General features: G+C 39.3%; 1 protein-coding gene across 4 annotated transcripts in view; it reads right to left on the reverse strand.

Moving 5' to 3' along the window:
* The window catches only part of dgki (diacylglycerol kinase, iota), a 71497-nt gene that overhangs the window by 23200 nt on the left and 35888 nt on the right, over positions 1-12409 (reverse strand). For 2 of the 4 annotated variants that reach the window (XM_040139823.1, XM_040139800.1), the window contains exons 2-9: positions 11243-11351; positions 9094-9189; positions 3073-3147; positions 2174-2230; positions 1971-2039; positions 1767-1835; positions 1407-1523; positions 776-850 (exon numbers count right to left, since the gene is read on the reverse strand). In XM_040139823.1, the coding sequence (XP_039995757.1) occupies positions 776-850; positions 1407-1523; positions 1767-1835; positions 1971-2039; positions 2174-2230; positions 3073-3147; positions 9094-9189; positions 11243-11351 (667 nt within the window). The remainder of the gene's footprint in view (positions 1-775; positions 851-1406; positions 1524-1766; positions 1836-1970; positions 2040-2173; positions 2231-3072; positions 3148-9093; positions 9190-11242; positions 11352-12409) is intronic. The other 2 variants (XM_040139815.1, XM_040139809.1) reach the window with 2 other exon arrangements.

Genomic DNA, 12409 nt, shown 5'->3' on the forward strand with positions numbered 1-12409 from the left:
AATCGATTAGTTGATGAACAGAAGATTAGTCCCCAACTGAAAATTTTTCACTTTTTCCCAACATTTTATAAAGTAATAATAATAATAATAATATTTATTTATGTAGCACTACAGTATATATGCACATGCAGAGACATACACAGACACACACACACACAAACAACCTCACACGTCTATGTTTTCCAAAATTAAAAAACGACTATAGAAACGATAAAAGTGAGTAAACAATAAATCAAATTATTGTAAAAAACAAACAGATTAATGACAATTAATGATTATTCTCAATACATAATTAAACACCACACAGCACCAGTCCAGGTTCATTGATGTTCATTGATGTATGTTATAGTAGGAGGCTGACAACCCTCGTGTGGTCAAGACGCACACGGTAGTTTTTATTCTGTTTGTGTTGAATTTTTGTTGACTTGAATAAATCACACACACATAAACACCTTTTGCTGGTGTGTATTACCGTCAAGTCAAGTCAAACTTTATTTATATAGCCCAATGTCACAAATCTCAAATTTGCCTCAAGGGGCTTAACATCTGTAGAGCACTACGACACCCTCCTCTGTCCCGACAAGGAAAAACTCCCCCCCCAAAAAAAACCCCTTTAACGGGATAAAATGGAAGACACCTCGAGCTGGGTCAAGGAAAACATTTAAGATCGGAAATAAAACGTAATAGTCTGATCAGGTGAGAGGAAAATACAAATCTGAACCTTCGACATAGATACAGTACGTTCTCTGTCAGTCTCTTTCATACTGTTACTCACATCCAGTCCCTTCTTGCTTGTCCTTCGTTTGAAAGATGTCCGCTTTTTTCTCCTAGCAGAGTTCTTTAGTGAGCTCTAGGGTATAGACAAACACACACACACACACACACACACACACACACACACACACACACACACACACACACACACACACACACACACACACACACACCCACACCCACAAAGTTCAGTTGTTAGTTCACTGTCACCACTTCCCTTGTATGAAGCATGTGATGTGACTCAGGGATATACGGTACATGTGTGTTCATGTGTGTCTCTGTGTGTGTGTGTGTCTGTATGTGTGTGTGACACCAGAGACACAAACCCAGAGTTCCTTTAGACAGATGAGACATGTGTCAGCTCATATCACATCTTGGCCAAAATCTCACACACAGACACACACACAGACACACACACAGACACACACACCCAGACAAACACATTGTTTTTGACACAGGCCTTCTTTTAGAGTTTTATATTTAGATCCAACAAGTCATTTCTCATCAATGTCACCAAATGACAGCTAGTGAACTTTATCAACCAGTGGACTGACTGGTCAGGGGGCTCTGTAAGGGGAGTGTGTTTGTGTGTGTTTGTGTGTGTGTGTGTGTGTGTGTGTGTGTGTGTACACCTGTGGTTTCCTGACTTTGATGATCCAGGAGGGTGGTACTATGACTCCAGCGTGGGCCCCCAGTGAACAAGGCTCCTCAATCTGATGCAGCATGAAACACGTCACCTTGTTGTGGAACTGCAACAAAAACAATCCTTGTTATTATTTCTCCTCTTTATTAATCATCTTATCAATGACAAGTGTTAAATTTGAGCCACAGCTGTCCTAAACACTGCCTTTTAAAGGGTCATTTCACAAAAAAAAATTAAATAAAAAAAGTACTTTTGGTTTTATTTGCCCAAAACTTGAGAAATCGGTTTTACTTTTGGGTACATTTTTGATTTACTCTATAGTGATTATCACTGAGGATGAGTTACTTACAGCCTGTTTACACCAAGAACAACTGATGGCGATGATTTCTTTGCTGTGGAAGAACTTCTGCTGAAAACTCTGCAGAAACAGACGGAAATACCCTGAGGTAGTCTGTAGGAACAGTAATAACTATGCAACATTAGTCTGTGTGAGAGTGTGTGTGAGTGTAGTGTGCGTGAGTGTGTGTGTCTGTGTGTGTGAGCGTGTACTTACCTTTCCACATTGTCTGCATTTGCCTTCTTGTCTTCGTCTGTGAACCCAGTGATGTCTCAATATGCTCTGCTGTCAGAGAGAGAGAAACGCTAAACATGCACGTTTTCTTTCCCTCTCGGTGTAAACACGATACACTCTCTCACACATGCATATAGCCACACACGTATTTACACAACCACAGAGACACCCGCGCACACGCTTACATCTCTGAGGCATCGGGATCCTCCCTCTCTGAAGGTTGGCTTACATCGGAAGTTAATCTAGGCAGAGACAGGCAAAAAATAAATAAATTAATAAATAAAAACACTGAATTTTTGTACAAAATACCTAAAAATATTGGTACCAAGATGGCAGACGACCACATGAATATTCAACAGCTGGAATACATAAATATGTCATCTACGCTAATGCAGTCATAGTAAAATGTACCCACAGTCAAAAAAAGTGCTGTGGACAAATTTTTTGAACTATATTGTTTATTAAATGTATCTAATAAAAGATGAATTATTAAACTTGCTCATTAGGCCAAATGTACAAGAGAGCTGAAGACGAAACAGGAACACATTTTATTTGTAGATAGTGAGTTATCTATTTCGATCGTCCAAACTCAGAGCGTAACATTGGTATGCAAATGTTTTTAAGTTTTCATGTAAGGTCTGTGACACGGATTAATGATCAGCATAAAAATAAGGTTCTAAATATTATATATCTGTCACACAGTTTCGCTAGGAGCCCTCAATCTTCAAACCCTTTTTTTCTCTACCTCACTGTTTCTGCAGTTGCTGCTTTCTGACTCTGTCAGGCGGCATTAGCTGATAACATTGTTGCGTATATCAACCAGCTGGAATCTAACTAAGCTGCCCGCAGTCATTTCAACCCTAAACGTGTTATAGTTGAATTGAACGGGAACAATGTAGCAGGAAACTCAATTCTCACAATTACCTGTTGGGCCTCAAGGATGAAAATTATATTTTATAAATTAAACTCTTTTCAACAATGATAGTGTATCAAGTCTGCTTTACAATGTAAGATTAACCACGTGTTTGTTTCTTTGTTTGTTTGTTTGCTTGCTTGTTGTTTGTTTGTTTTGCTTGCTTCATACCTTTTCTAGTTGCTCTATGCAGCCAGTGTGAACAACGATCTTACAGGCTGCACATTTCCTCCTGGGGGCGGACTTCTTAAAGGAGAAAACAGACACACAGCACAGAGGGCGGTGAGATACATAAACACGCCAAAAACACACACGCAACAAACGCAAGCAGAGTAAAGATGCACATCGACGATATGCGCAACCTGAAGCATACAGACACACAAATACACACAGAGGCTCAAGTTACCTCAACATTTCACTTCCCTTTTCAGTTTAAAAAGCTTTGGCAACCTTTTTCATCGGCAGCACTAACAGTACAGTGGCACTGCCGGTATGAAAGGGGAAACCTAGACATTTTACAGTTTAAGCTATTTTTCCTTCACCAGACATGAGTCAAAATGAAAAAAAAAGGAATTTTGTTGGCATCAAATGAACATTGATGGTGCTTCTGAAAGCAGCTGAACAACCTGCTGCGCTGTTAAACTTCACTTGTCTAGACACAAATATTAACTAATACAAAAGGTCCCACTAAAGGCCTTTTTTTTACCAAAAAAAAAAAAAAAAAAAAACACAACCCAAAGCCTTACTTTTCTACCATGTTTGTGTCTCTGTAACTCTGATTTAGTATATCTTATACTTATTCTGACTTTTTGGTTGTAAAATATAGAGAGTTTTCTTTGGAAGGAGGCCCGGCCTATGACTTTAATCAAAAGGTCTGAAGAACAGTAACCTTTTTATTTTGAGTACATGGGGGTGTCTAGTACCAGGTTAGTGACGATCCATCCAGTTGCTGTTGGGTTATTTCGGTATGAACTAAAAGTGTCAACCTCCGGGGAACACGTACGCCTGTACAAAATTTCATCTCAATCTGTCCAGTAGTTGTTGAGAAACTTTAGGCGGCACTGAAGCTAGTATGACTACAAGCAAACACAGCAATTCTGCTAATGAAAACTAAAACTATAAATCAGGGGTGTAAGAAAAAGTCGAACTGATAGCTCAGAGATAGCCTCAGTCATTTATCACACGGTGTAACTGGCAATAAAAAATAATAGGTAAACACTGAAGGTGCCAAAGTGCTGTTTTCCTTCAACAAATTACATTGCTCTGCTGCCCTCGCTCTTGCAACAGACAAACTACTCATTATGGGTAAAATTATGACAGCTGATAATGGAGTGGGCACTGGATTCGCTCTTGACTGTCACATGAGCAATACCTAATGGCACAGTGTTTCTCTTTTAACAAGAAACACATCACGTTAAGGGAGTCAGATGTTCTTTGTCAAGATGCTCTGACTGATAAAACCTAGGGAAACGATTGGCCCGGGACAAGTAAACTGCAACACTGCATCAATTGGGGAACTTGTCTGCCACACACAGGCCTTTTTTTTTGTAGCTATGGTAACATTTGCAAGATGACAGAGATTCACCCAGTCTTACTAATCTTCGTGGCCCTTCTGTATTGCGGGATGTAATTCAGTCATGGTTTTCAAAGGGTTTATATGGTTAGTAGTTGCTGTTATAAAATAATTAATGTCAGACATTCAAATAGTTCAAGAAGTCTTTAAAGGCTACAGTTTTTAGGAAAAGAAAGGAAGGAAGTATGACACTATTTCATATTACATATTGCAAAATTACCTAAGAACCAGTGGTTTTGTTGTTTGGCTCTAGTGTTAAGTCAGTCTGCAGTCTCAGAGGGAGAGCATGAAAGGCATTTACAGTTTTTTTACAACCAGTAACAACCATTTCTTAATACTGAGTTCAGTGTTGTAAAAATACATACAGCCTCATAACTGAGCCATGCAACACTGAGCACCCATTATTTTTTTATTCCCCGATGACCCCTATGAAAGACTTGGGCCAGGTGAGGACAGGGGACAGCTGAGGCAGAATCCAGAACGCTTGTAACTGTATGGGACCATGTGGTGTTTCACCATTCTCTTCCCATCCCAGGATGTTGTCACTTTTTCTTCCACACTGCTCTCCATTTTCTGAACCCCGCAGACAAATTATTTTTTCCTTTCTAAAGCTTATGACCAGATGTCCCTCTTGGACGCAATGAATGTCTGGACATGTCTGCAGAAGACTGTCGGGATGGATCTGGCTGCAAAGAGATTCTTTGCCAGGTGGACTGAAGAGAGGACAGAGGGTCTGATGTTGATGACAACTTGTGGCCAAATGCTGAAGACAGGGTTGACTAGCACTGTTGTATTTCTATATCTGCAGCCTGTCCTACACAGGTATGCACAGGGAATATGCATGGTTTTGTGTTGCATAACTGGCATTACTTTAGTTTCATTTTGTGCACTTGGAATTAGTCTGTGCAAAACTGGCAATGAAAGAAAAAGACTGTTGAAGCATAAAATACCGCAGCGTGTCTGATTCATTTCTGGGACATCTACTATAAGGTGGCACAATTCATGCGATAAAGAAATGCCCTTCTTTTTGTTGTATTGAAATCTTGGTTTATGCTAAATAAATCAATTTTTTTTTTTTTTTTTAGACTAAAAAGGCAAGGGTCACGTAACTGATGGTTTATTGCCGGCAGGCCGCTGCTGGCTGTGTGAGCTACTATAACAATGTTGTCTTTCAGGACACGCTGACTGTGGGTGAGTTTTTATGAAGAAAAAAACGTTACAATGGACACAATTCAATGAGAACTGATTATTAAAAATTGAGTTTGCTGTCTTTTTACTGCAGTGATATTGAGCTGGGCCATCTTTAATTATCTGATATTTCTTCAGCTTGGGATTTTTAACTGAGTCGATGAAAAGGCTTTTGTTGGCAACAAACCCACACATTGCGGAACTGATGAGAAAATGTGGGATTTTAGAAATAAGTTATACTGAACTCGCAGGGCAACTGAAGGGATCCTTACGTGTGGTTTTCAATATGTGCAACGAAGCCTGCAAAAGATGGCAAGATGGATTATTATTCATTATTTATTCTGATTTCTCCATTGTTACATAGCAAATGTCTTTGCCAGTGATTTATGAATTTAGTTGTAGACAATGAAGATCGTGATTTGACCGTGAAAGTTTTTTTTTTTTGTAGTATCATTTGGAAATATATATGCAGCACTACGGTTCTGGCTTATATAAATAAAAACTTCATTCATTCATTCATTCATTCATTCTGACCACCTAGAAGTTGTTCGTACAAGTACTCATGAAGGATATAATGTTAAATTTTGGCGGGAGGCTGCCTTCCTATGTTTTTATTCAGTTTATTTCTCTCATAATCACCGTTTCAGCATTTGCAAATTTTTCGCATTGATTTGAACCACAGAGACGATGTTGCTTTGTCAAAACTAAATAGCGGTAAATGAATACAGTAACACAACAGGTTGATTAGCAAGCTTTACCGCGTTTCCTCGTTTGCCACGCGGTTTTACGGGCCGTCAGAACCTGTCGTACTGTTCGCTTTTTCATTGATCTTACGGTGTAAGTAGACAAGCGAGCTGTGCTATTGCAAAATAGTCAGCTGGCACTTTTGCCTGTCTCTTTAGCTAGCTCGAGAGTCTCCCTGCGAACTACTGTGAGGATTTGTAAACGGAGGTGAAAGAAAGCGTTTTCTACAATGTGAGCCTCCCATTACTTTCAGTGCTGAGTTTAAAGCCTCAGCTGCAGCCTTCAGACTGCCAGGTTTTTCCCTGATGACTAAGACTCAATCAGCCATATCTAGCCGAGAACAGGTAGGAATGTGCTTATTCATGTCAACCATGACTTGTGAAAGCAATCTCGGATTCCACTGAGGTCAGGTTGTCCTTTTAAGTAGCCAAAAGCACACAACGCTGATGGAATATTTATCTAATTAAATTCGTGACAGAGAGAGATTACAGTGAATTTATTTTTGCTGCAGCTCCATCTTACTGGCAGCGGCCTCACCATGTTCTTGGTGAGGTTCTGTAATTGCATACCATCAATGGAAAGGTTATTTCTCAGCTCTCCATTCCAAGTGCTGCTGTTCCTTGGAAATGGTGTGAGGATGGAGAGAAGGTCCATAATACCTGTAATCTAAATAAATATGGCTAAATACGGCTCTGCATGCTCGTGCTTAATGCAATTTGAAAGTTCACTTTCTCTGTTTTCCGGGTAATTTCTTCTGCAGCTTTGTAGACATGGTTCATGTGAGTGAGCGTGTGGTATCCTGTTTAAAATAATGCTAAATTAGTAGAGGTTCAATGCTACAAGGGTAAAATACACTCAGTTTCCAGAACACTCAGACCACCTGCTCTGTCCATGAACTATAAGTGGCCATGATTTGACTTTGTGAGTCATGAAGGGAAGATGGGAGTAGACTAAATTTCATGCATTTAAATTTTAAAAATACTGAGCAATGGACATGTGAAAATCATTTAGTTTAATACACTTTTAAGTATAAATTAGTTCTTTGCATGCAGCACTAAAATCAACGCTTTGTATTAAATAGTATGCTATTAGAAATTACAGTTGAATTTGTTCTCTTTCTTCCCACTCTGTCTTTGATGTGAGATCCAGGACAACAGTAGAAAAAGACATAATTCTACCACTGCTGCAATCGGCTGTTGCAGTACTGTGGCCAGTAATCTTGTGGCCAGCGTCTGCCCTGTGCTTAGACCAGCTCACCCGGTCTGACCACAGATCAGCCAACCACGTTGCTTCACAAGCTTTTACAAGCTGGAGACATTAAGTACGACCTGCTCCTGGTTATAAAGTCATCAGTTCTCTCCGTTTTAGTGGAATTAAAGTCATTTCTGCTTTGTGAAACAAGCCATTTAAAGAAGTGATTTGTTGGTCTAACCCTGCTTTGCAGCTACATTAAAGAGACAAAACAACCAAAGATCAACCACCTCTTAAAAAGTCATATCGGTATATGGTGATGTGATGGATATGATAAGAGTTTGATTAACTAAGTTTATATTGTTAAAAAGACCAAAACTACATTCTGTCTTCTAAAAGGAAATTTTCCACACAAGTTAGTTTATGCACTCACACTTGAACACTTACACTTACCAGCTATTAGGATTTACATACCAATAGCTGGTTCAGTCAATCAATATATGACTGAACCGGTCATATATTGACTTTTTCTAGCACAAAAGATATTATTTTCAAAAGATCAAATCGCACACAACATACCACTTCAACAACATACATTCGCTACACACATCATAACAATAACACTAGAGCTGCAACGATTAATCGACTGAAATAAAATTGATTGGATATTTAACTATTTTGATAATAAATTACTAATTACTAATTATGTAAGTAATTTTTCAAGCAAAATGCCAAATATTTGATGGTTCCAGATTCTCAAATCTGACAATTCATCACTTTTCTTGACTTAAATCATTGTAAAATTAATAATTTGGGGTTTTCAACTGTTGGTTGGACAAAACAAGACAATTGATAATCCCACCTTGTCTTCTAGGATATTGTGATGGGCATTTTTTTTTTAAAATATATATATTTTTTGTGGACCAAATAATTAACTGGCTGAACAAGATAAGAATCTGCAGATTAATGAATAATGAAAGTTGTTAGTTGCAGCCCTAAATGACACTGCTACACAGCTTAACACAAATTCAGAATTCCTGCACCAGAGTTAAAAACCTATCTTAACTAACTTCAGAAGCTTTTGGGAGTGTGATTTTAGCTGTGCTCTAACCTTGTCCAATCTGCATTTACATTTACACGACTCCCTCTCACTACACAGCAATTCTAATATATATTTTTCAGGGGCATACGTCCACTGTACTAACCCCTCTTGATCTCTCCCGTCACATAGGATTTATGGCTGTTATCAGTTTTTATGCTGTTGTAGGTGCAAAAAAATAACCAAAAAGAAAAAAACCCTTAGGATTATTACGCATTATTATAGGAGTCTTGTCAAACCTGACAAGAATAAAATTGTTGAAAAAAAAAAAAAAAAAAAAGACAAGTAAGAATATGCTGCTTTTTCACTATTCTTGTTAAGTCCTCACACAAATGTTAGAACAAGAGAAGACTTATCTCTTTCACTATCTCGCACACGCACACACACAATCACTCACTGCGGTCTTTAGTAGGCAGGTGTCTTCTCCCAGATAACAGAGCTCTCCTGAACAACTCGTCTCCATCCACAGGTGATCCCCATTCACGGCGTTCTCCTGCAGAGAGACACGCAAAAGAGAGGAAGAGAGGGAAGGGATGACATAATAACTCGCATTATCCTCGTGCTTCTCTCACTCAGATTATTCCCATTCATATTATTCTGCAACCATACGCACATAAACACTCAGCAGCGGCAATTATGTGCTTGACACACTTGTTGACCGCTTCCACTGCCGAGTAGGTGTGTAATTTCACAGTGCATGTTAATTTAAGGTGCTAGTCAAATCACCAAAGGGGCCAATTCATATGCAAACACAAACCTACCTAACACACATCTTTATGCATACAAACATGTGTGTCAGTAAAAGGATGTCAATAGGTTCCCTGTGCAGCCCTCAGGAAGTGGTTGATTTAACAATTGCTACATCGCGGCTACGAATCCTTGTGTCATTGTATATTATCAAAATAAGAACCATTTGTATACATTTGCAGTCCTATGAGGAAAATACAAAAAAAAACCTGTTCTTAGTTATGCCAGCGTTCTGTAATTTAGCTAGAACCTTGGAGCAGCCCCATAGTGAATATGGACAAACACTATCTGACTCATTAGCACCTAAAAGGGGCCATAAAGCCTTAGTTAATCAACCCCTCAGTGTATAATAATGAGTGATTAAGCACATGAGTGACTATATATGAGTGTGTGTGTGTGTGTGTGTGCGCGTCGTGCGGAGAGCTGAAGGCCAGCGATGACGTGGTGGAAGTGTCCCTGCAGACAGAGCCAGAGGGGAATCTCAAATGTGGGCCAACAACAGTTTGTCCACTTACACCTTCCAATTAATAATACAGCATCTTTTATTTACTATTCATTATCGATGCATGATTTATTTAGTACCTAACTGTTCAGTATTACCATGACCAAAACCATGAAATTATGAGTCGATCAAGGTAACTCGAGACTTTAAATCTCCCACACTGACATCCTTGTTTTTTCTTAATTATACAGGATGCATTTTAAGCACAGTTTTTAATGAGTCTGAAGCATTTTCGATGCTGTTCTTTTGCTAAAAGGGCCCCTGTTTTTTTCTTTTCTGAGCTTGGTGCGCTTCAAATGGAAAATCCTCCCACTCTGATTATTCTAAAGCAAAAACCTCCCTCTGTCATTCTTTTCTTGGTGAATCAGATAAAAACAGAATCCTGCCTTTCTTCCGTTAAATCCATTGTAAACAAGGTGCAGTTGGCAGCAGTTTTTTCTGCAAAACCTGTTTTAGAAACAGAGACTATCATTACAAAATTCTGCCCCAACAGGATATTAGATTGTTTTTGAGGTAACTGCAGACCACAATGAGTGAATTTGTAGTGAAGTTTCTGAAAAAAATTAAGATTCAATTTGCAAATGTTTGATTGATGTTTGATGAAACTTTCTAACCTTTATCTTGATTTGACCTTTTCAGGCGAAATGTGGGCGTTTCACAAAATTGCACAGATTTGTGAATAATGCAGGGATTCATTTTTGCCATCACAGGATCACAGATTGCTTGAGTTATCACTTCGCAGTGCCACAGCTGAAACGGACACTCTGACAGGTGAAAAAGCTTTGCAGAGTTGTTTCACGACATTCTGCAGAGTGCTTTCCATAGCAGCGTGACACTTTCCTAAGAATTGGGCCTTTGCTACATCTCAAAACATAAATAATTTTGAAATGCCTCTTTAGCTTTGTGAGGCATTTCAGAAATGAAATCCATTAAGTTCTGCTAAATAAACCCCCAAAAAGGCGCATCACATAAAGATCTTACACATTTTCTAGTAATGATCAACAACCGAAAAGAAAAACTGCTGCTTTTCATTTCCACATATGGCTGTTGAAACCAGTGTGCTGACAAATCTGTTTGCATAAAAATCTAAACTTCACTCAGTGACTCAGTCAAACAGGATGAGGAGAGAACAGAGACTCGATCAATTTGTGCAGTAATTGAACCTTTATGAGTGTATACGTGATGTAGATTTCAGTTCTTCTAAGTACATGCATTAGTCTGCGTGTGTAAAGTCTAGCAGAAAGATCTGATAACTTCACATTCAGGTGTATAAGATGAGTGTATGTGCACGGCTGACCGTCCAGTCCACGCAGGTACGTGGCTCCTTGTTGGGGCCGTTGGATGCGGGAGGCGTGGAGGGTTGGGGCGGACCGAGGTGCTGGAGGCCCGAACGTGAGATCGCCTTCCTAAAAACAAAATGACACAAGGAAGAAATATTCAAAAACAGGTCTAGCTTCATCGAGATGCGGTATCCACTGATGGAAAAAATCAGCACTGTCATCTTTATCTGTGACACAGCTCTCTGCCTCACCACAGAGCAGAAGAGAGACCTAGATTACAGTATATTTAAGCATGTGAATTAATTATTCATCTTCCGAGACCAGCAGATTTCAGCAGGTTCAGCTGGAGATATTTGGTTGAGGAAACTGGGAGCAGCTTGGAGGAGAGACTGCCAGCAGCACTTTGGGGTGACGAGAGAGAGACGAAGACAGAGCCGTTCTGTCAGAGGATGAGTCAGCAGTCATCTCGCTCTCACCGTTTCACTCCCTGACTCTCACCCTATTACACTGGCTCTTCCCATTTTCTTAAATTTTCGTGCCTCTACGTTTATCTTTTTCTCCACCTTTCGATCTTCCCTCATGCCGCGTCTTCACCATCACCTCCATCGCCACCTCCTTCATCCAAATGAGAGAGTCAGCCGACTCCAGCCCATCACATCAGCGTCTGTCTACATATTCATCTACTAAATGTCCATCTGGGATCTATCAATAACAACTGAATGCTCACTAAAGCAGCAAAAGACAGTTCTTTAAGTAGTCAAGTAGCCTTTAAAGGCCCTGGAAACAAATCTTCTCAAAAAAGCTTCTTACTAGTGATGTAAGTGATGTGGTCCTACTTGAAGACACATTATTTTTGCCGAAGTTACAAAGGGTTTGGTTATTTCACTTGAGAGATTTCTGTATTTTTTGATTTTGTCTGTGTTTTTCTCACTGGTTTGAGTTGGGGAAAAAGTAATGCGATGTAATGTATATTATTAAGATTCAGATTTGGGACTGTACATCACTCTGGCCCCGGGGGAAGTGCAGATACTTTTTGACATGTCATAGACTAAACGATTAATTGATTAGTCAAGAAAATAATTCATTAGTTAGTTACTTGCAACTAACTTTGAAACGTGGTTGTGTGGTGCCCCGATCTCACCTTCATAGACAACTCCAATAATTCTGGTCATTTTTTTTTTTTC

Source organism: Xiphias gladius, chromosome 2 (genome assembly GCF_016859285.1).
Source record: "Xiphias gladius isolate SHS-SW01 ecotype Sanya breed wild chromosome 2, ASM1685928v1, whole genome shotgun sequence".
NCBI lineage: Eukaryota > Metazoa > Chordata > Actinopteri > Istiophoriformes > Xiphiidae > Xiphias > Xiphias gladius.